This window comes from Xenopus laevis, chromosome 7L (assembly GCF_017654675.1).
Source record: "Xenopus laevis strain J_2021 chromosome 7L, Xenopus_laevis_v10.1, whole genome shotgun sequence".
In the NCBI taxonomy this organism is placed as follows: domain Eukaryota; kingdom Metazoa; phylum Chordata; class Amphibia; order Anura; family Pipidae; genus Xenopus; species Xenopus laevis.
Window position 1 is genome coordinate 12,760,001 of NC_054383.1, and position 24,681 is coordinate 12,784,681.

General features: G+C 41.4%; 1 protein-coding gene across 1 annotated transcript in view; it reads right to left on the minus strand.

The window, feature by feature from the left end:
* The window catches only part of jmjd1c.L (jumonji domain containing 1C L homeolog), a 226,646-nt gene that overhangs the window by 116,378 nt on the left and 85,587 nt on the right, over nt 1-24,681 (minus strand). Inside the window, exon 2 of the mRNA XM_018225114.2 lies at nt 14,516-14,680. Within this exon, the coding sequence (XP_018080603.1) occupies nt 14,516-14,680 (165 nt within the window). The remainder of the gene's footprint in view (nt 1-14,515; nt 14,681-24,681) is intronic.

Sequence of the window (24,681 nt, forward strand, 5' to 3'; positions counted from 1 at the left end):
AAAAAAAATTCAACGATTTCCTTTTTCTCTGTTATAATAAAACAGTAGCTTGTACTTGATCCCAACTAATTTAACCCTTATTGGAAGCAAAACCAGCCTATTGGGTTTATTTAATGTTTACATGATTTTCTAGTAGACTTAAGGTATGAAGATCTGAAATAACGGAAAGATCCGTTATCCGGAATACGAGCATTCTGGATAACAGGTCCAATACCTGTACTTGATACCATCTAAGATATAATTAATCCTTATCAGAAGCAAAACCAGCCTATTGGGTTTATTTAATGTTTACATGATTTTCTAGTAGACTTAGGGCCACGGCACACGCTCAGATTCGGAGAGATTAGTCGCCCGACGATAAATCTCCTTTTCTTCGGGGCGACTAATCTCCCTGAATTGCCTCCAGCCGTCTAGAATGTAAATTGCCGGCGGGATGGCACTCAAAGCGCTTAATTTTCCTTGTGAGACAACTTTGGAAAACGAAGCGCTCTGAGTGCCATCCCGCCGGCGATTTACATTCTAGACGGCTGGAGGCAATTCAGGAGATTAGTCGCCCCGAAGAAGAGGAGACTTATCGCCGGGCAACTAATCTCCCCGAATCTGAGCGTGTGCCCTGACCCTTAAGTTATGAAGATCCCAGGTCCCAAGCATTCTGGATAACAGGTCCTATACCTCCAGCACACAGCACATAGGGAGAACATAGACAAGTGTTGCAGAATTGAGCGTAGCACCCCATGGCACCACTGTGCAGCCCATCTGCCCCTCTTTCTGGTTCTGACTGTAGAACACTTTCAGAAAGCTGGAGGTCTTTAAAATTTGACTTTGGGAAAATGATGGGTAAATAGCAGGGCGCTGGGCAAGCCTGCAATAACCTTCACACGATAAATTTCTATTTATCCTGCCATTAAACGGCAGAAGAATATAGCTATCCAAACAGAGCCATGTAAATATCACTAAATGCTCAGCCCCAATGAACATCACTGCTCTGAATACACTTTGCAGCAGATGGTGCCTTTAATCATTAACAGCCCAAGCAAACGATACAGCCTGAATACCCACGCAAATAAAGGGCCAGAACCGCTAAGGGCCGTTCAGGTTTCTTTCTGAATGCAGATGTTTGTTCTAAGGCTCAGGCAACTGAACGTTAAGTATGTAATAGAATGGCTAATTCTTAGCAACATTTCAATTAGTCTCTTCATTTGTTCTAGTTTTTGAATTATTTGCCTTCTTCTTCTGACCCTTTCCAGCTTTCAAATGGGGGTCACTGACCCCATCTAAAAAAACAAATGCACTGTAAGGCTACACATTTATTGTTATTCTCATACTCATTTTTCGATTTCGATTTTTTTTTTTTTTCCTTTTCCAGTCTCTAGTTCAAATCAAGACATGGTTGCTAGGGAAATTGCAAACCGGAGAGATGCTGGATAAAAAACGAATTCACTCAAAAGCAACAAATTAAGAAAAAAATAAAAACCAATTGCAGATGGTCTCAGAATATCACTCTCTACATCATATTAAAAGTGAATTCAAAAGTGAACAACCCTTTTAAGGGCAGAGACACACGTGGAGATCGGCGGACATTAGTCGCATTCTTCAGGCGACTAATCTCCCCAAACTGCCTTCCCGCCGGCTAGAATCTAAATTTGCCAGCGGGATGGCACTCGGATCGCTTCCGAAGTCGCCCGAAGTTTCCTTGTGAGGCAACTTCGGAAAATGAAGCTCTCTCCGAGCTGGCGATTTACATTCTAGCTGAAGAGAAGGCAATTCGGGGAGATTAGTCGCCCGAAGAAGAGATGATTTGTCACCGGGCGACTAAATCTCTCAGAATCTCCAGGTGTGTCTCTGCCCTAAATCCTTTTCTCAGCATCGGCTCCCAGGTAACGGGCTTGCATGAGATTATTATTCGACAAATAGACAGCTGGGGGAAGAGGTGAGAAGCCTGATATCCAGCCAGCGAGATGCTAATGGCAAAGCCGGGGAGATGTCACTAGTTCATTCATTCACTTGCTGAACAGACCCCTTTTCCATGGTAACCGGATGTCACATCTGTGCTAGGTAAAAATAAAGAAAAAAAATGTATTTTCAGTCTAAAATTAAAGAATAAAATAATTTCAACTTAATACAGGTATGGGGTCTGTTATGCAGAATGCTCAGGGCCCTGAGCATTCTGGATAACAGACCCCATACCTGTATTAAATTGCAATTATTTTATTCTTTAATTTTAGACTGAAAATACATTTTTTTTCGGGTTTTCCGAATAACGAATCTTTCCGTAATTTGGATCTTCTTGTCTTGGGTTTACTATAAAATTATTTAAACATTAAATAAACCCAATAGGCTGGTTTTGCTTCCAATAAGGATTAATTATATCTTAGTTGGGATCAAGTACAAGCTCCTGTTTTATTATTACAGAGAAAAAAGGATATGGTTTTTAAAAATTTGGATTATTTGGATAAAATGGAGTCGATGGGAGATGGCCTTCAAGTAATTCGGAGCTTTCTGAATAATGGGTTTCCGGCAGGTCCGGACTGAGAATTAAAATAGGCCCTGGCATTTCAGGTACATAGAGGCCCACTCAGCCCACACAGAGGCCCAAACAGCCCCCACCAGCCCACTAAATACTGACTTTCTATGTGACATTATAGCAGCCCCTCTGGCATTTGCCAGAACCCACAGATTGCCAGTCTGGGCCTGGTTTCCGGATAACGGATTCCATAGCTGTAATATTTAACTTATATAATGGCGGCTTTATGTTCATGTACCTGAGTCCCAGACTGCGGCTGTGGGATCTGGTTAATAGCCTTTTTACCCATCCCATTAGCTGCAGCCTTCCACATGACGTTGAACTATAACCCCCAGCAGACCCTGTCTCACCTGATCTACACTGGTGCTGCCCATTGCCGCCCCTGCCTTTGGTTCCTAAGGGCTCAGGCAAGATTGACATTGACCCACTTTACATTCTAATAAGAAGGGCTGTCAGTTAAGCACAGAATAGGGAGGTTACTACTTATTACAGATGCAGAGAGGGGGATTCGTGCAAGAACACCTTGTGCCGGCAAAGGGAAACCCTTGCTAGGCCTGCCAGGACATGATGGATTTAGTTCCTTATTGCTAATAACACTGATGACAGATATTCATAGTATCTGTTCTATGTACTATTACATTTTCCAGACCCCAATATACAGGCAGAGATTGTACCATCTGGTACAGATACGGCACAGCTACTCTTTCCTGTAACCATTCAGCTGTTGTAAGCTGTGCTGCTGCTTGAATAATTTAGCCAACATAAGACTAAGGTCAGACATGAGGTGCCAAATATGTGACAAACAAACATGGGTCAAGTACTTGGGTGCCTTGTAATTGTTTTGGGAGTGTGGGAGGAAACAGGAGTACCCAGAAGAAACCCATGAAACATAGGAAGAAAATACAAACTGCTTACAGATAATACCCTGGCTGGAATTGAACCTACGACTGAAGGTCCCAGGTTCGACTCCAGCCAGGGCACTATCTGTAAGCAGTTTGTATTTCCTCCTTATGTCTGTGTGGGTTTCTTCCAGCTTGGCAAAGCATTTTGTACTTCTTTTCACAAGTAGTAAATGGGGAGAACATACAACTCCTTGCAGATAAGTGTCCTGGCTTGAATCAAACCTAGGACCTCAGCAATGAATGGTACCTACGCTACCTACTGCATAAATAGAACCCTTTTTGTGCACTTCACTGTATTCAGTGTAAGTGTTGATTTTCAGAAAGAGTAAAAGGGACCAAATAACTAACTTACTGGAAAGCTATGGGAATGGCCACAAGTAATCCTAAATCTGTGACTGTCCAAAAGTTGCAAATCAAGAGCTACTGGTAGTGTAACTCATTACGGTAATGGTTAACGGGGAGATTTTGTCTCCTGTGATAAATTTGTGCAACAAATCTCCCGAAAATGCTTCTCCGCCAGAAATAATTGAAATCGCCTGTGACAAAACCTACGAGTTGCTTAGTTTTTCCAAAAAGGCCCAATTTTGCCATGACAATGTCTCGACGTGTAGGTCCCCGATTTCAATTATTGCCAGTGGAGAAGCATTTTCAGGAGATTTGTTGCCCACAGTAGAGCAAACTTATTGCAGGTGACAAATCTCCCTGTTGACCATGGTCTAAAGCTGCTCTCAGGCTTCTTCAGTGTCCAACAGCTATTGGTATTCCCTATAAGAGATTTTAGGGAAGGCCGAACTTGCATACAAAAGTAGTAGACTAGAAGGTCTCCTTGTGGGCCTAAACTCAAGTGGGGACTACATAAAGCCTATAACATTTCAATGTTTGTGTGTCCTGGACATCAGCTTCACTGGTTGGCCCTTGGAGGCCTGGTGAGGATGCAAGGTATGCTACTTTAAATAAAACTCTTACTACTTAATACTGAAAGAACCATAAGTACTCTAAAGCAATGTCTTCCAAAGGCCGAAATACAACGTTCAACGCTTTAGGGCAGGCAAAACAGATGGCTACTGTACCACTGGCCATGTACTTGGATGGCCAAGTTCTGATCCGTTTATTCACAGCCCAAATAATCAGAACTGCAATAAGTCAAAAACAGCCGAGGCTCCTATATTCTAATGCACCATGAACCCTCCTTCTAGGTACATCAGAAGATGCAATTTTTTTTGGAAATATGAGCTACAATCTGATTATAGGATGGTCTGAGGAACCCACTTCCCAAGTTGACATACAAGCCTGGGCTCGTGTGCCATAGGAAGTTCAGGACTGCAGTAGCGCTAAAGTTCAAGATTGGCCCAGAAGTTACCTTAACAGACCTGGACATTTGTACTAAATGTAATTGACAACTGTCCTTTTCTACCAAAGACAAAGTGTAATAATAAAGTGAAGAGAAGGGGTATTGGAATGTTAGTGGGGCTACTGACAAATCAGGGCAGAGTTAAACTGTTTATGGTGGACTGGGAACATTAATAGGACAAATTCATGGACCACTACTGTTCTTTCATTTTCTAAGTATAGGGAATGCAGATAAGGTATAATATAAATGGGCAGCAGCAAAGATGGCTGATGGAGGACAAAGATCTAAATACATAAAGGACCTATAGCCACTGGTCCCCAACCAGTGGCTCATGGGCAACATGTTTCTCACTACCACTTGGATGTTGCTCCCAGTGGCCTCAAAGCTGGTACTTATTTTTTTAATTTCTGCCACGGAGGCAAGTTTTGGTTGTATAAAAACCAGGGGTACTGCCAAACAGAGTCTCCTGTAGGCTGTTAGTCCATACAGGCCAGGGATCCCCAACCGGTGAGCAACATTCAGAAGTAAAAGGAGTTGGGGAGCAACACAAACATGAAAAATATTCTTGGGGTGCCAAATAAGTGCTGTGATTGGCCATTTGGTAGCCCCTATGTGGATTGTCAACCTACATTGAGGCTCTGGCAGTACAGCTGGTTTTTATGCAACCAAAACTTGCCTCCAAGCCTGGCATTCAAAAATAAGCTCCTGCTTTGAGGCCACTGGGAGCAACATCCAAGGGGTTGGATAGCAACATGTTACTCATGAGCTACTGGTTGGGGACCACTGATATAGGGGCTACCATTCACAGCCCTTTTTGGCACCCACATGAACTGTTTTCATGTCGGTTTTGCCCCCCCCAACTCTTTTTATATTTGAATATGGTTCATGAGTAAAAACAGTTGTGGACCCCCAACGCATAGGGACCATTCTGTGTATTCATATAAATATCTTAAAGTATCACAACACAATGAAGCTGCAGCATGAAAAGAACAGACTTGCGATCAGGAAATTACGCACATAAAATGTACACGTTATATTGTGCTCCCCAATAGAAACACGCTCATGATACATCCACATTTGCCGAATTCTTATCTCTACAAATATATCTAAATGCTCCAAACAGAGATCTCAGTAAGTGAGCTGCCAAGTGTCAGCTTCTGAATGAACAAATGTACTATGGGGCTCAATAAGAAAGCGGCAATTAGTATTTTGTCCCCGTGTCTCATTTCCATTCGCTCTTTGCCTTCCTTGTCAAGTCGCACCGCATCTTGCTCTTTTCCATTATCCCGGGCTCTTGTGGGGGTGAAAATGTACAGCCTGTTCTTAGCCGATATTTTATGAAAGAGCCATTAAACTCGGTCCTCGGGGAATCTTTATATTGCGAACGGCGCTCGCCGGCGAATACTGAGCAGCTAGCAAATGAATGCGAGTCAGAGAGACAAGTTAGCTGGGCTAACCTCAACCTCGCTCTAGAAGGCCATCTGCATTCATCAAATTCATAGTTTCATTGCACGTTAGAAGACAGGCGCATATTATCCATCCCAACATAACCGAGCATTAGCCATATCTAATATATATAGGGGAAAAACACAAATGCCATTTCCCAGAGTAATGCTGGAAACCCAGATTGTATCTATGGATGAAGATTAGGAGGTGGCTACTTTCCTGACAGACCTTAAGGGTAAGGCCAGATGAGGAGATTCGGGGAGATTTTGTCGCCTGGCGACTTATCGCCACGTCTTTTGTGCGACTATCTCCCCGAACTGCAGCATGTGTCTCTGCCCTAAGGGTAAGGCCAGACGAGGAGATTCGTGGAGATTTTGTTGCCTGGCGACTTATCGCCACGTCTTTTGCACGACTATCTCCCCGAACTGCCTCAGCGTTTTTTCCCCATAGGCTACAGCGCAAAATCGCCTGCGCTAATGCACACGCGGCGATGCGTTTTCAATAGTCGTCCAAAATTGCCTCGCGTGTGCATTAGCGCAGGCGATTTTGTAGCTGTAGCCTATGGGGAAGAACCACTGAGGCAGTTCAGGGAGATAGTCGTGCAAAAGACGTGGCGATAAGTCGCCAGGCAACAAAATCTCCACGAATCTCCTCGTCTGGCCTTACCCTTAGGGCAGAGACACATGCTGCTATTTCGGGAGATTAGTTGCCCAGTGACAAATCGCTTATTCTTCGGGCGACTAATCTCCCCGAACTGCCTTCCCGTTCGGCTAGAATGTAAAACGCCGACGGGAAGGATTGCTTCGGCTTTCCAAAGTCGCCCGAAGTTTCCTAGTGAGGCAACTTTGGAAAACTAATTGTTCTGAGTGCCATCCCGCCGGCGATTTACATTCAAGCCGAACGGGAAGGCAGTTCGGGAGATTAGTCGCCCGAAGAATAATCGATTTGTCGCTGGGGGACTAGCAGCGTTTCTCTGCCTTTAACACATGAGCTTTATGTATTCAACATGCCATTATCTATGATTATTATGTTTCATATTTATCATATAGGCATCTGAGGGCCCATGCCTAGGATGCTAGCTTTAGGGGGTGGTTGGTAAATATAAATTGGGGGGGGGTTGACTGGGTCACTCTCCAACCAATTTATACAATATTATTATGTACAGCTTTCCTTGAAAATTTCCTTGAAAACACTGTCAGAGGCGGAGTAGCTCCAACTGCCTGTCTAGTTGCCATAGCAACCAATAAGCAGTTCGTTTTAACCTACAATGCCGTTAGAATGTTAAAAGAGTGGGCCCTCGGCACAACATTAATAGCAGACATTACTGACAATTAAACATAAGAAGATTTCAAACTTAAAAAGTTTTTTTTTTTTAATGGTTGCGGGAAGTAAGAAAAGCAAAAAAAAAAAAAATAATATGGTGAAAGGGATGCACAAGAGGCGAAGGTTAAATAGACAAACTATATTTAGTTCTCCCTTCTTATCACCCCAAGTCTAATTATAATCAACTACTCCCTCCCCCACCTTCATGTAAACAGAATTTAGAGAGTGTGTGTGTCTGCTCATTGCTCTTGGTACAGGCAAAATAGCTTTTGTGTGTCGGGTGAGAAGTGAGAGAAAGGCAAACAGGAATGTGCCGTAATCATTTAGGGTTTGGAAAGCGATGGTGTCAAACAAAGCCTTTGTGCATCAGAAGGAGATGTGCAGTGATCATTTAGGATAGGGACATATACAGATACAATAATGGCAACGTAGCTTCGGCGTTAGTTATGCATGGAAGAAAGAAACGGGGAATGTGCAGTGATCATTTAGAGCAGTTCTTCCAGGCCAGACAGCCATTATGTTCATTTGTTGGTTTATTATAAAGCGATGATGTTGTACAAAGAAATCTATCACTGGCATTCCAGGGCCTCCTTTTGGAGACCTTATTTAGGGATTGTATAGCTATGATCTCAAAGCTTTTGTATCGGATGCATGAGATCGGGATTTGTTTGTGGCATTATAATAAGGACAACAATGCTTTCGAGATAGTTATGTGTTTAAGAGTCAAACAGGAAAGGTGCAGGGATCTTTTTGGATCCAGGAAATGTGCAGTGATCATTTTGGATCAGGATAGGTGACATTATAAGAACAACAAGGCCTCAGAGATAGTTATGTTTTATAGAAACGTATATGTAAAATGCCTGCTAGTTTTTGTTCCAACTACTTTGAATATTATGTAAATACCGCTTAAATTGGCACCAAAATTCAGTGTGCAAACAAGCCATCGCTACCAAGTGCCCATTAATATACTGTATACTAGCGGCCAAAAGAAATTTTCTTCGCATATGAACCGCTCCCCCGAAAGTGATGGTGACCCGGGTGTATGTACCCCGGGTCCTGCCCTTTAGTTCACAATGCCTTAAACAGTATTAAGGGTAAATCGTCCAAAATAACTCACCAGATCCAATGGGTGGCTCGGGTGCATCGCCCCAAGCCCGTAGCTGTAGGTGAGTCACGATCAATTTTCAAAAATAGACGAGCACTCAATTTCCATCCGTACAGGTTAAAATGTAACTTTTATTCCAACTATGTTAAAAACATCAGATCATCAGCATGTTTTATAGAAGAAAACCATAAATGTGCAGTGATCATTTTGGATCGGGATAGGTGGCATTAAAAGGACAACAAGGGTTCAGAGATAGTTATGTGTTATAGAAGCAAACCAGAAATGTGCAGTGATCATTTTGGATTGGGATAGGTGGCATTATAAGGACAACAAGGGTTCAGAGATAGTTATGTGGAGTGTGAAAGAGGCAAATCGGAAATGAACAGTGATCATTTTGGATCGAGATAGGTGGCATAAGGACAACAAGGCTTCAGATGTGTTAAAGCAGGGATCCCCAACCTTTTGAACCCGTGAGCAACATTCAGAAGTAAAAGGATTTGGGGAGCAACGCTAGCATGAAAAATGTTCTTGAGGTGCCAAATATGTGCTGTGATTGGTCATTTGGTAGCCCCTATGTGGATTGTCAACATACATTGAGGCTCTGTTTGGCAGTGCACCTGGTTTTTATACAACCAAAACTTGCCTATTATCCTGGAATTCAAAAAATAAGCACCTGCTTTGAGGACACTGAGAGCAATATCCAGGGGGTTGGAGAGCAACATGTTGCTCACGAGCTACTGGTTGGGGGACCACTGTGTTAAAGAGTCAAACTGGAAATGTGCAGTGATCATTTTGGATCCAGGAAATGTGCAGTGACAGTGTCGGACTGGGATACCAGGGGCCCACCAAAAACCCTTAAGCTGGCCATAGATGTACAGATTTTCAACAGATCCAATCCACATCGTGAGACCAAGATCTTCTGAGAACCATCGTACGAACGTTCGAACTGTCCATCAACTAAAACGACCAATTTACCAGGAAAACAAAGGGGAGCTGCCTGCTTGGCCCTGCAAACATCCATAGATTGTACTGGGACCGACAAAGATTTTTTAACCTGGCCGATCAATTTCCTGGCAGATGTCGGACGAAAAATCGTAAGATGTTCGATCGTTTGAATCCCACTAACCGCACGATAATTTGACGAATCGGTCGGGCTGCGCTGAAATCGGTCGTTTCGCAAAGAAGAATCGTCGCTTCTATGGGGGCCTTTAGACAAGGGGCCCACCCAAAAACCTTTAAACCAGGGGCCCACTCAAAGTATTATTTTCTTCCTTTCCTTACTCAACCTCTATTCTGCTATTCTCTTTTCTTTACATGCTATAATCTATTATTCCATCTATTTATTTCACATAGAAAGAAATTTATTCACATAGAAATAGGGAATGGCCATGAAATAGGTCAAATGTTTAGAAGCAGGAGGGCCCACTGACACCTTGGCCCACCGGGAGTTTTCCTGGTATCCCTGTGGGCCAGTCCAACACTGTGCAGTGATCATTTTGGATCAGGATAGGTGGCATTATAAGGACAACAAGGCCTCAGACAGAGATAGTTATGTGTGAAAGAGGCAAACAGGAAACATGAAGTGATCTTTTTGGATGAGGATTGGTGACACTTTGATAAGAACAACAAGGCTTCAGAGATAGTAATGTGTGAAAGAAGCAAACAGGAAATGTGCAGTGATTGTTTTAGGGTTTGGATAGTGACATTAGGAGTTATGAAGTCTGCCAAAGTTTTGTGTATAATAGATGAGAAAGAAGCAAATGTGCAGCAATCATTTTGCACAGGGATACGCAGTCATGTGTGAAAAAAAGGCAAACAGGAATTGTGCAGTGATCATTTAGGGATTGGATAAGGTTATGTATAATATATAATTACACAGTTTCCGGCTTAGTTGTATGTGAAAGAGGCAAACAGGAATGTGCAGTGATCATTTAGGGTTTGGACAGTGACAATGTCAACAAAGCTTTTGTGCAGGATACTGAAACCAACGACAAATGTGCAGTGATTATTTAGGGTTTGGTTACTACACAGGAGAGAAAGTTTCAACTTGAATCCCTCTGCATATTATTAAACTGTGACCTGCATCCCATAGTTCCGAGTGTTGGAGCTGCTCATTGCTTACACAGGGAGGACCAGTGAAGATATTTAAATAACTGTGAGACTCTGCAGGGACATAACCCTATTATTATCTGCAATCAGTAACCTAAGTACTAAATACTTGTGCTCAGGGGAGTATCAGCTGAACGTTTCATATCTCCTTAGCATAAATGCTCTTTTTAAATTGGATCCCTTATTATACCCATGAATAAATGGACACCATTTGATTAAAGTGTGATGGGGAAAAAAAAAATTCAGAATGAACCAGTTAATAGTGTTGCTCCCGCAGAATTCTGCACTGAAATCCATTTCTCAAAAGAGCAAACAGATTTTTTTATATTCAATTTTGAAATCTGACATGGGGCTAGACATATTGTCAATTTCCTAGCTGCGGCTGGTCATGTGACTTGTGCCTGCACTTTAGGACATGAATCAATAACATTGAGATTGGCAGGCTGCTGTTTTTCCTACTCAATGTAACTGAATGTGTCTCAGTGGGACATGGGTTTTTACTATTGAGTGCTGTTCTTAGATCTACCAGGCAGCTGTTATCTTGTGTTAGGGAGCTGTTATCTGGTTACCTTCCTATTGTTCTTTTGTTTGGCTGCTGGGGGGGAAAAGTGAAGGGGTGATATCACTCCAACTTGCAGTACAGCAGTAAAGAGTGATTGAAGTTTATCAGAGCACAAGGCACATGACTTGGGGCAGCTGGGAAATTGACAATATGTATCACCCCATGTCAGATTTCAAAATTGAATATAAAAAAATCTGTTTGCTCTTTTGAGAAATGGATTTCAGTGCAGAATTCTGCTGGAGCAGCACTATTGACTGATTCATTTTTCCCATGACAGTATGCCTTTAAGGATATAATTAGGGGTCCAGTAAAAAAAAACAAAAAACTGCTGCCGTGTTCTATGTGACGGAGATCATGTATCTTCCTGACCAGGGCAGAGCTAAACTTATTCCTAGAAATGACATGCCCCTGCTGCCCGGCGGCATACAGAATGTTCTGCCAGCGCCCACAGAGTTAAATAACTGGCAGCATTATTCCAGTATTGCGTTTCATTCTTCCTGCGCCCAATTAGTGATGGGAAAGGCCACTTGTAGGCTGTTCATTACTGGAATAGATGAGATCTAAAAGCAAACGGTGCTCCTTTGGGCTTATTGTTTGGCAGTGAATTGTGAATAATACACTTGAGGAAGGGGTAAGTGGGTCTCAGGGCTACAGAATGCACAGCTGTCTGCCAAAAGGGGAAGAGGGTGCTTCAACATTCCCATCATCCCTAGCAAAGGCAAAACAGTAAAGTACCCCCTACTGTAAAATATAAGGATATTATAAGTCACCAAGGAGTTCCATGACCATATACAGGTCATGGGACTCAGAGGTGACTTTTAATATCCTCATATTTTCCAACAAGGGGTACTTTTTTTTATTAAAATACACGAGTTATGTGACATAAGGATACAATTTACAAGATATTCATGGCTTTTGTGAATTAAAGACTGATTATAGGTAACCGTTATCACATACTTCCCAACAATTTGGAAATAAAAAGAGGGACGAAAAAGAGGGACCGCGCCCATTTATGTGGCCACACCCCCTTATAACCATGTTCATTTTACAAAATTAAAAATATGAAAGTTTGAACATATTTCTGTTTTTTTTCACTTATTAGTTTTGCTTATGAAGGTGAATTGCCCTTTAAGATGTGAGTCTAACTTTTCCCAAGGGACTTGTTATCTTATATTGTTACTTATTTGCTTATCTCAAAATTGTTACAAAAGTATCTTATCTGCAGCTGTGACTATTCAGGGCTCTCTGCCAAAAGCCAATTAAGTTAAAAACTTTGTTTCTTTTTCTGCCAGTTCAGTGCAGAGAAAATCGGGACTTTCCAGTACAAACGAGTGACTGCGGGTTGAGCTGTCAGAAGAGGGACAGTTGTGAGGTATGGTTATCATATCAGTACTGTTGTACTTACAGACACCAGAATTGTGGTCTCGATTCCCACAACAACAAAACATTTTGCTACACAACCTTTTCCACAACCATATTGTGGAATTTGACATCATCCAGGACCCTTATGGCACAAAGAGGGTACAGTCAAGCAAGGGTACGGCTCAGGGGTTCAGTGAAACGGCCACTGGAGATGTGGTTATTCCAAAAATGAAATGCCAGTGGCACACATAAGTAGCACGCCAAACTATACAGCAAAATAAGAACAGGGGACACAGCAGAGTAATTCCCAGGATCACTAAAACATATACTGAAAAGCAAAGAGAGGGGAATCGACAGTACTCTCTCAGTAACGTTTAATACATGGAATAAAACGCATCAAGTAGGTGCAAATTAACAAACTAAATACTGATATTCAAACACCCAATCCAAAAAAAAGTGTATAGAACGACCACATATCACAGTATTGCTAAGTAGGTACAGGCGAGAATACATCAGTTAGGAAGAATCTTGGCCTTTGGGCTAAAGAGTATTTGTTTAAATATATTATGTTCTGTTGTACTCTAGATTGCAGCCTTAAATGTGACCACTCTCTGGACTGTACCTTTTCCTATGCATTGCTCTGTAGACTGTATCTTTTCATAAGCAATTTCTCTAGACTCAATCTGTTATATGCATAGCTCTCTAGACTAGCCTTTCACAAGCATTGTCCTCTACACTGTAGCCTTTCACGGGCATTGCTCTCTAGACTAGCCTTTCGTGAGCATTGCTCTCTAGACTATAAATTTTGTGAGCATTGCTCTCTAGACAGAAGCCTTTCATGGGCATTGCTCTCCTGACTGAAGCATTTCATGAGCATTGCTCTCTAGACTGGAGCCTTTCATGGGCATTGCTCTCCTGACTGAAGCATTTCATGAGCATTGCTCTCTAGACTGGAGCCTTTCATGGGCATTGTTCTCTAGACTGAAATCTTTCATGGGCATTGCTCTCTAGACTGTACCTTTTGTGAGCATTGCTCTCTAGTCATTACCTTTCATGAGCATTGCTCTCTAGTCATTACCTTTCATGAACATTGCTCTCTAGACTGTACATTTTATGAGCACTGCTCTCTAAGCTGAATCCTTTCATGGACATTGCTCTCTAGACTAGCCTTTCGTGAGCATTGCTTTCTAGACTATACATTTCATGAGCATTGCTCTCTAGACAGGAGCCTTTCATGGGCATTGCTCTCTAGACTGAAATCTTTCATGGGCATTGCTCTCTAGACTGTACCTTTTGTGAGCATTGCTCTCTAGTCATTACCTTTCATGAGCATTGCTCTCTAGTCATTACCTTTCATGAACATTGCTCTCTAGACTGTACATTTTATGAGCACTGCTCTCTAAGCTGAATCCTTTCATGGGCATTGCTCTCTAGACTGTACATTTTATGAGCACTGCTCTCTAGACGGAATCCTTTCATGGGCATTGCTCTCTCGACTGAAGCATTTCATAAGCATTGCTCTCTAGACTGTACCATTCGTGAGCATTGCTCTCTAGACTGAAATCTTTCATGGACATTGCTCTCTAGACTGAAGCCTTTTGTAAGCATTGCCCTCTAAACTGAAGCCTTTAGTGAGCACTGCTTCCTAGACAGTATTCTTTCATGAGTAATGCTCTCTAGATTGCACCATTTCATAAGCATCGTGTTCATGAGCACTGTTCTGTTTCATGAGCAGTGTTCTCCATTAACATCCATGCTGTATGCAGGGTACAACAGACAGGTTCAAATATAAAAAAAAAAATGCAAATATGAAAATCTTTAAGTGTCTTACCAATGCAGGCCACTGGATGTGCTTGACCTTTGATCCCTGAGACTGGCCGGGGTCTTCTCGCTTAGCCCAGACCAGCTGGTACTCCACAAAAAAGGCTGTAAAATCTTCATATACTTTCACCCACTCTCGCTTATCCCATTCCAGGTCATCAAATTCCACATACACCTGATACAGGAAGAAAGAAAACACAGGCATTAGGGATTTAGGTACATATTTATGTATTTATTTATATATATTCTACAGACACTGAACCCACAGAACCACCGACAAATCGGGCAAGTGTGTCTTAGATAGAGGACAGTTATATCCTTTTTTTTTTTTTTTTAAATACTTAAAGGGTAAATCACACAACTTGTGAGACAAAAAAGTAGTTATAAAAAACCACAGGGAACGAATAGCACTAGAACTAGGTTTCCTTCTGTATCATTTGTCTAGCAAGGAGACTGAACACATTAGCAAGAGTCTAAGAGACAAATGTCCCTCTGGGCACTGGCACTCAAAATAGCTTTTCTAAATATACAGTGTTTGCAAATCTCAGCTGTGAAGTTCTGCAGCAGAAAGAAATGCAAGTTATAAGCTTATCACTGTTGTGTTACACACACACTTGTATAGTGTTACCAATGATTGGGCTGATGTAGAACTAGTAATGGGGACAAAGAGGAATTAAAGGGTCTTTACTCTCCACATGATATTAACAGTTAATTCGAACAACCCCTTTAAAGGAAAACTATACCCCCCCAAACAATGTAGTTCTCTATAAAATAATATTGCATAAAACAGCTCATATGTAAAACCCTGCTTCATGTAAATAAACCATTTTCATAAAAATATACTTTTCTAGTAGTATGTGCCATTGGATAATCATAAATGGAAATTTGCCATTTTAAAAAATAAGGGCCGCCCTCTGGCATCGTACGATTCACTGTGCACACAAACAAGCCAAACAAACTATACTTCTTAGGTCACATGAGCCAATTAACAGACAGAGTTGTGTCTTTTGCTTCCACACTTCTTCCTGTTACAGTTAGAGCTGCAGTATTTCTGGTCAGGTGATCTCTGAGGCAGCACACAGACCATCACGAAATGGTGGCTCAAGGCAAGAGATGTAAAAGGGCAAGATTTACTTAAATATATATTCCAGTTTGGTCACTTAATATGATGTAAACTATCTATTGCTCAAGTATTCATTTTGGGGGTATAGTTTTCCTTTAAGAATACATTTAAAAAGCATTAATACACCATCGCTGCCTGAGCACGTTCACGTCTCGACATGGTAAAAAAAAAAAATATTTAAAAAAACACATTTATAAAAACTATTCTGATCTAAACAAAACAATGCAATAAAAACACAGACACTTTAGCATCACATTCCCTTCAGTGTGGCAGCTATTTTTTCCCTTGTCTGAATTTCTATTTTTATGACCATCTGTCTGCATGTCAACAAACAAAATGACAACTGTCACTAGCATACTCTACATGGCATTGGAAGCCAGCATTCAATCCACAAATATATGGCTCAGCCACATGGCCGGTGGCCCAGCTGTGCTCCGAGAAAGCCCCCCCAGCAGAACCAAATGGCGATTGATCTCACACCTAGATGAGAAGTGTGCCGAGGGGATTGGCTTACTCTTTGGATGACCTTCAAAAATATCAGCGGTGGGATTCCCGCCTATAACAAACCATGGTAATATTACAAAATAAAAAGCAATCAGTTTATGGAGATTACACGGCAGTGTTTATGGGATTTAGGAACAACTATGCCATGAAAAAGAGAGCTCCAGCAATACTCAATTATGTGTCTTAAACCCAATAATTCCCATGATCTCTAATTGGTAGTTGTGTTAAACAATCTTGATGGGGCTGCCCTAAGGCAACTAGTCTACTAGTCTACTTGAACGAGCCTGAATCGATGGCAGGTAAAGACTCTGAAGACCAGTGAGAGTGAAACATGGGGAGAAAGCCCAGTTTGAAGGTTATCTTGGGTGAGGTTTCATATGTATTTGCTCTATTTGATTTTCATGAAACTTTACCTGAATGGCTGACACAACAATGTTATCTCTCTATCTCTAACCTCTCTATCTCTAACCTCTCTATCTATCTCCAACCTCTCTATCTATCTCCAACCTCTCTATCTATCTCTAACCTCTCTATCTATATCTAACCTCTCTATCTATCTCCAACCTCTCTATCTATCTCCAACCTCTCAATCTCCAACCCCACTAGCTCCAACTTCTATCTCCAACCTATATCTCCATCTCTATATCCAACCTCTATCACCTACTTTTGGGTTCTACCTCAAAGAAGAAGTATGGTTTAAGAAGAAGCCTTCAAGATCACTATATACATTGTCCCTTAAACCTGCTGCCAGCAGAGTTGAAAAAATGCCTATTCCAGCAGATTACCCCGAGCACCATCAATCAAATGTGAGCATTAAGTCATGTCTTGCTCAAAGAGTGCCCTTCAGGTTAGCTCTTAAGGAACATACCTGTTCAACTGCGGCAATACAGTCTACTCAGCAGTTCCAAAGGGTTTGCTTTCATTATACTTCAGCAAAAAGAAGCAGGTTTTTAATATAATTATGTCATGTACATGCACCGAGATCTATTGGTTCTCCAGAGGAATCCATCCATGGAGATGTTTAATGCTTTAACAAAAACACATTTTTGAGCCTTGACACCTGCCATGGAGGTGTTATTTTGCAGTTTTGCCCATGGAGACTAGGTCGCCTGCTCTTGGGGGTTAGACCCAGACACACACATTGGTGAGGTTATTTAAGGACACCGGTTTAGAAGCTCAGACTTGATACAATAAACCTGTCTAGCAAGCTTGTTAACATGTGGATAACATTGTGCTTCCTGAAAACAGCATCTTCCTTATTTATATTTACGCTGTCACATTAGTCTCTTCCTCCACTTCTGACAATGACACAAGGCTTGGGGTGGAAATACCGGTTTATCGAGTTCCCTTGAGTGACTGCTTCCCTGAAACATACAATACATACAGTACAATTGCTAAACAATGGCAAGTGGAAATTGTGGGACATACCATCAATCCACCCCGACTATTTCCAGTTACAGCCACACACTGGCCGATTTGGCCAAGACTCAACCTGCTTTCCAATAGGCCCAGTCTTTCTCTTGTCATAAATCTATTCTGTCCCTCTACATTAGAACCCATTGTAGGCATGCGGATTCTAAAAGCTCAGTAAGAGGGTAGAGCGATCTATTCTGCAATACTGTTCTCCCACTCCCTGCAAGAAGTCCAAAATAGTCCAAGACCTAAGAAAAGTCAGGAAGGAACGCAAAGCCCTTCAAACCAAGTCAAATACATTACGTATATATGTGTTTTGCCTATTCAGGTGTGGGACCTGTTATCCAGAATGCTCAGGACCTGGGGTTTTCCAGATAACAGATCTTTCTGTAATTTGTATCTTCATGCCTTAAGTCTACAAGAAAATAATGTAAACATTAAATAAGCCCAATAGGCTGGTTTTTCTTCCAACAAGGATTAATTATATCTTAGTTGGGATCAAGTACAAGGGACAAAAAGGAAACTATGGGAGATAGCCTTTCCGTAGAGCTTTCTGGATAACGGGTTTCCGGATAACGGATTGTATACCTATATATATATATTATATATATTACCATTAAAGCAATCTTAAGAAACAAAAATAAATGGAGCACTCTATCTATATATTATATATATAAATACTTAGCAGTTTATTATATTTACCTTTCAAGCTCACTTCCCTATTGATGACTCAGCATCTCTGCTTTAAACCCAATTCCATCTGCTAATTAACTCCCCAGCGTTACAATTGCAATGACAGTCTATTTACAGAGGCTTCTATGTAAGAGAGCCCGTAGCACTTGTACTGTGCCCTATGTAACCTCTCCATGGTTCAGCAAGTCACGATCTGTTGCCTTTCAAGGAGAATATCTGCCCATACACTGCCAACAAGGTCACTATTGACCAAGATGGCAGCTTATTTGACAATATGGGGCCACCCTGACCAATCTGATTGGGACTTGGTCAAATATATATATATATATATTGTAAACCCTGTTGGGCAAAGGCCCAAATCGAATCGACCGACCAAAGAGCTAATCTGTGTATATAGCATAATATCCAACATCAGATCTTCCTTCAAGACTCCACATCTCACCAATTATAGAGCATCAACCTGAGGACCTCAGTAGCATCTTAATTATAAAGAAATTTGGTGGAACTTGTAATAACTATACAGAGACCCTACATCAGTGATCCCCAAACTGTGGCTTGGTTATCGCTCCAAGTGGCCACAAAGCAGGTGCTTATTTTTGTAATTCCTGGTTTGGGTGCAAGTTCTGGTTAGAGTCCTGCGTGGAACCAATTTCTGAGACCCGCAGCCCATGACCCAAACCCACTTTGATCCACTACCCAACCTGGACCTGCAACTGCCTTACCCGCAACCTGACCCGCAACTCACCGACCATCATCAAAGTGATGGTGCTGCAAACCGGAAATTAAGTCGTCAAAAGTGGGCGGGGACAGAAACAAGTTTTCTAAAACTTTAAAAGGAGTAAAATATAGACAATATTACATAAGATTTAGATGAAACCCGCAACCCGACCCGAAAATCCTCCCCTCATTCCGCAGGGTGGCCACTTTTTTGCAGGTAACCCGCGGGTACCCGACCCGCTGCAGTTCTGGTTGCTTAAAAACCATGTGTACTGCCAAAAAGAGTCTCCTGTAGGCAGGCATTCCAAATAGGGGCTACCAAATAGCCCTTATTTGGGACATGCATGCTTGTGTTGCTCCCCAACTGTTTTTACTTTGAATGTGGCTCAAAAGTTTGGGGTCCCCCTCCCTACATTATAGGAAGCAGCTGCAGTTATTTTACCCCCGTCCAGTGCTCATGACAATGGAAAACACAGAGAAACACTTGGGTTCCAAAAGCCTTGGGTGCACATTTGGATCAGGGGAGCCTTTTATCCTCAAAACAAAAATGGCCCTAAATACTTAATGCTACCCCTTCTATTCTCTCAACTACTACAGAGTGCAGTGTGTACTTGTCCCTTTTTCTCAAGTGGCCCCTTGGGTCTAGTTACAGTTATGACGCCGGCCAGTTACAAACAGGTATGTGATCTAAACACAACACACAAGGCTATGAGAAGTCCAAGAACACTGGGTATTTAGCGGCACAGTTCCTGGAACACACATCTGTGTATAAGTTTTATTCTGATCCCATGAAATTCAGCTCGGGGCACTAGAACACTCTGTGATGGCAGCTCATAAAGGGAGGCCATGAAGTCGTTAACAATTAATCAATCAAAAACAAAACATGGGGGAAAAGTAAAAGTCTCTAATGCCCTCGTCTGCATCAAACAGAAAATATAAATCTTACTTATTTCAATCTCATTTCAAAGATTGTCGTCCTATTTCATAATTAATAACTTGCCCGCATTGGAAGGCTTTCATACATCTGCTTCTGGATTTATATTCACATATATTGATCACTATGTAAATTTGGAGACCCGGTGACCTTCCCATCTATCGCTGGTTCTATCCGAGCCGCAGACAGTTCATGAATATTAATAGGCACTCCGGCAATATCAGCTGAGATGGGAAAATTTGGATTCTTGGGGCTTCAGAAATGATACATCAGGTCTGAAACAAATAAGAACCTTCTCATGGCCAACTGGGCATGCCTTTGTTAAAATAAAGATAATGGGGTACACATACCCCTTAGGGGCAGATTTATCAAGGGTCGAATTTCGAAATAAAAATAGAAATTCGAATCAAAAAAGACCAACCGAAATGTATCAAAAAAATAGAAATAGAAAGTTTTTTATTTGCACCTCTCTCCTCCTAACAATGTAAGCTTCCACTGGTTGCTAGGGCATGGCCTGCATCGGTGTGTACAGGTATGGGACCTGTTATCCAGAATGATCAGGAACTGGGGCTTTCAGGATAAAGGATCTTTCTGTAATTTGGATCTTGATACTAGAAAATCATATAAACATTAAATAAACCCAATAGGCTGGTTTTGCTTCCAATAAGTATTAATTATATCTTAGTTGGGATCAAGTAGAAGGTAATGCTTTATTAATACAGAGAAAAAGAAAATAATTTTTAAAAATTTGGATTATTTGGATTAAATGAAGTCTATGGGAGACGGCCATGCCATAATACGGAGCTTTCTGGATGATGGTTTTCCGGATAACGGATTCCAAACCTGTGTAAGCATCACAAGGATCCCACAAGATTTACATATTATCTAATGAGAGCGCTGGGTGCACAAAGCATTCCTTTCCCTTTATTTGCCATGAAACAAACAACTGATTTTTTTTTTTATTTCTCCCCCTGGAGAGGCATCAGAGACAACTACAGAACATTTCATATAATTAGTTGTTGCTGTTCCGCAGCTGTCTGTGAAAGGCTGTCCAACAGAGACAAGCAATATGGCACCACCCACTCATACATATAAAAGTAAATATGCTAACACGGACTCCTCCATGCACACAATGGAACATAAACCTCGTTGTTAAACAGAACGTATGAGTAATGGAATAGAATACCTACAGGATACGTCGATGGAAGGTTCCAGGTGATACTTATGTTCTTACAAGAATCACAAAGCAACATGCATTTAAGAGGACGTAGCCAGGCATCTCATGGGTTAATACGCATAATTCCCGATAGCGACACCAATATAAAGTGGCAGAAATGAGGCAAACAGTGCTAATGTGTTCCCTGGGATCATGTAGGATCACGTTAGGATAATATATGAACAAAGCGGGCTGTGTGCGGCAGGAGTGCTCTGAGCTTTACTACGTTACCTTCTAAACCTGGCAGGGGTGATACTTAACAAGCGCCTCTATTCACAGGCTGCCCGCGGGCACCATTATGCACTATATACTCTACTAGACGGTGGCACAGCCTTCGCGGGAAATTGAGAAACTCTGCGTTTCCTACTGGTACTTCCCATTTACCCTCTGAGACTTCCCTTTTTGTTACTGCTGAAATTCATGTGTGCCTCGTCTCCAAACAAGGGGAATCTATTAGGGATGCACCAAATCCACTATTATGAATTTGGTCCAACCACTGATTCGGGCGAATACTGAACCAAATCCTTGTTTTGTGACAAACAAGAGATTCCCCTCCTTGCCCATAATTTGCATATGCAAATTAGTATTTGGTTCGGCTGAGCAGGTGGATTCGGCTGAATCTGAATCCTGCTGAAAAAGGCAGAATCCTGGCCAAATGCTGAACGGAATCCTGGATTCGGTGCATCCCTACTTTGAATTAAGGGAGACCTGTTTCCCACAGACTCCATTTTATCCAAATAATCCAATTTAAAAAAAAAAAAGGTTTCCTTTTTCCTCTATAATAATTAGGGATGCACCGAATCCACTATTTGGGATTCGCCGAATACCGAACCGAATCCTAATTTGCAAGGAAAGGAAAAAGTGGAAAAAATTCTTCTTTTGTGACTAAAATTTATGTTATTTGCCTACATGCCCCTAATTTACATATGCAAATTAGGATTTGGATTCTGTTCGGCTGGGCACAAGGATTCGGCCGAATCCTGACCAATTCCTGGATTCGGTGCATCCCTAGTAATAATAAAACAGTAGCTTGTACTTGATCCCAACTAAGATGTAATTAATCCTTATTGGAAGCAACACCAGCCTATTGGGTTGATTTAAAGGAGAAGGAAAGCTACAGAGGCATTTTATTGCCAATTGATTAGCTGCAATAGTGCAAGCTAGAATGCTTTATTTATTCTGTAGAATGTTTTACCATACCTGAGTAAAAAGCTCTAGAAACTCTCTGTTTTTTTAGAATAGGAGCTGCAGTATTAACATGGTGTGACATCACTTCCTGCCTGAGTCTCTCCCTGCTCTGGGCTCAGATTACAGTAGAGAAGGGAGGGGGGAGGGAAGAGGAGCAAATTGAGCATGCTCTTGCCCAGGGCAATGAGGTTTAAGCTGAAAACAGGAAGTCTGATACAAAAGCCCATGTGTACACAATAGAAGGAAAGAAATGCTGTGTTTCTTATGACAGGGGACTCAGAGCAGCACTACTTTGGGGGTTCACTGGTATATTTAGATGGACCTTTCTGATAAGGCTTACTTAGTTTTAACCTTTCCTTCTCCTTTAATGTTTACATGATTTTCTAGTAGACTTAAGGTATGAAGATCCAAATTATGGAAAAATCGGTTATCCGGAAAAACTAGGTCCCAAGTATTACTTAAATTTCTACATTTGAATGAGAGCTGCCATAGTGTTATAGTACAATGGCATGGTTTACTGTGAGCGCAGAACATTCTTTCTCTGTATATTGTATAGAACATTTTCCCATATGGTTATGTTTACTGGCTGCATGTTTGTTTTTATACGTAGGCGTTGGAGTTGCCATACTCTTACCCTTAGACGGTACAATATGAGGTTACTGGGCCTCTGCACTCTATCCTCCCGCTGCAAGGCAATAATAGAAAACAACAAATACACACGTGTTCCGTGTACATTCAGTTCCATTTGCAGCTCTTGGGTCACGGATGCCTGGCAACGGCCGACACTGGGTTCTGATGCGAGCATCACAAACCTGCAACATTGGGCTTGCGCTCTGCAGTTGCTAAGCAACTGGAGACCCGTAATGCTGCAGTCGCATTGAAATGGCACAGCGGGGAGACAGGATTAACTGTGCTGAAAATACAGTGTTGTATAGAAACAAGGAAATCTCGCAGAAATAATACCTTCCGGGCCATCGGAGGCAGGAACAAGAGTAGGTTTGGATAGGGGCCCCCAATTTTCAACACATTTTAGTAAGATGTAGAGAGCGATATTCTGATACAATTTGCAATTGGTTTTAATTTTTTATTATTTGTGGTTTTTGAGTTATTTAGCTTTTTATACAGCAGCTCTCCAGTTTACAATTTCAGCAATCTGGTTGCTAGGGTCCAAATTACCCTAGCAACCATGCATTGATTTGAATGAGAGACTGGAATATGAATAGGAGAGGACTGAATAGAAAGATGAGTAATAAAAAGTAACAATACATTTGTAGCCTTACAGAGTATTTGTTTTTTAGATGGGGTCAGTCACCCCCATTTGAAAGCTGGAAAAAGTCAAAAGAAGGGAAATAATTTAAAAAGTATAACAAAAAAAATTAAGACCAATTGGCCATCCTATAACATACTAAAAGTTAATCACCCCTTTAAGTTAAATGAAAGGCATGAAAGGCTTTTGGTTTCTTTTTTCAGTGGCAGGTGCAGCTTCCCTTTAAACATGTTGGGGTTAACATCCCCTTTAATAACCTCTCATAATCCAGGACTATTCTAATAAAAGAAGTGCTTCATCCCCCCCCCCCCAAAGGGGAACGTGAGAGTCACAAGGGATGTGCAGTCACATGATGCCAGGGCACATGATGCAGCCAATGAGGCTTCTTGTCAGGTGACAAATCAGCATGTGACTAATTTTCCCTTCTGTCCAACCTGTGCATTCACCGCATTAATTAGGAAGCATCCCAAGTGAAATGTATCAGGACTAGTTTTAGATAATTGGTGCACTACTTGGAAACAGTTAGAGCTGATGACAGCCAACACTTAACATGTCCAGGGCACAGGGCCCCATTATATAGTGAATAAAGTACCGCCTCTTGTAAATTATAAGGATAATATAAATAAACAAGGAGTTCCATGATCATATAAAAACATCAGGCCGAGTGCTTTTATACAGGTCATGGAACTCCAAGGTAACTTCTAATATCCTCATATTTTGCAACAGGAGGTACTTTATTTATTATAATACACAAGTTTCAGTGAGTCATGTGACAGAAATGACATCACTAAGCTACGATTATAACCTATGACATCACTAAAAACCCTTTATACGGATATAATTTACAGGATATTTATTCATATTTATTCTCTTGTGCATTATAATGACATTTGCTCCAGATTGATATATTACTCTGACCCTCTCTCACGACTTACTTAAAGGGATTCTGTCATGATTTTTATGATGTCGTTTTTATTTTCTAAATGACACTGTTTACACTGCAAATAATTCCCTCTACAATATAAAATTTCATTCCTGAACCAGCAAGTGTATTTATTATAGTTGTAATATTGGTGTGTAGGTGCATCTCAGGTCATTTTGTCTGGTCATGTGCTTTCAGA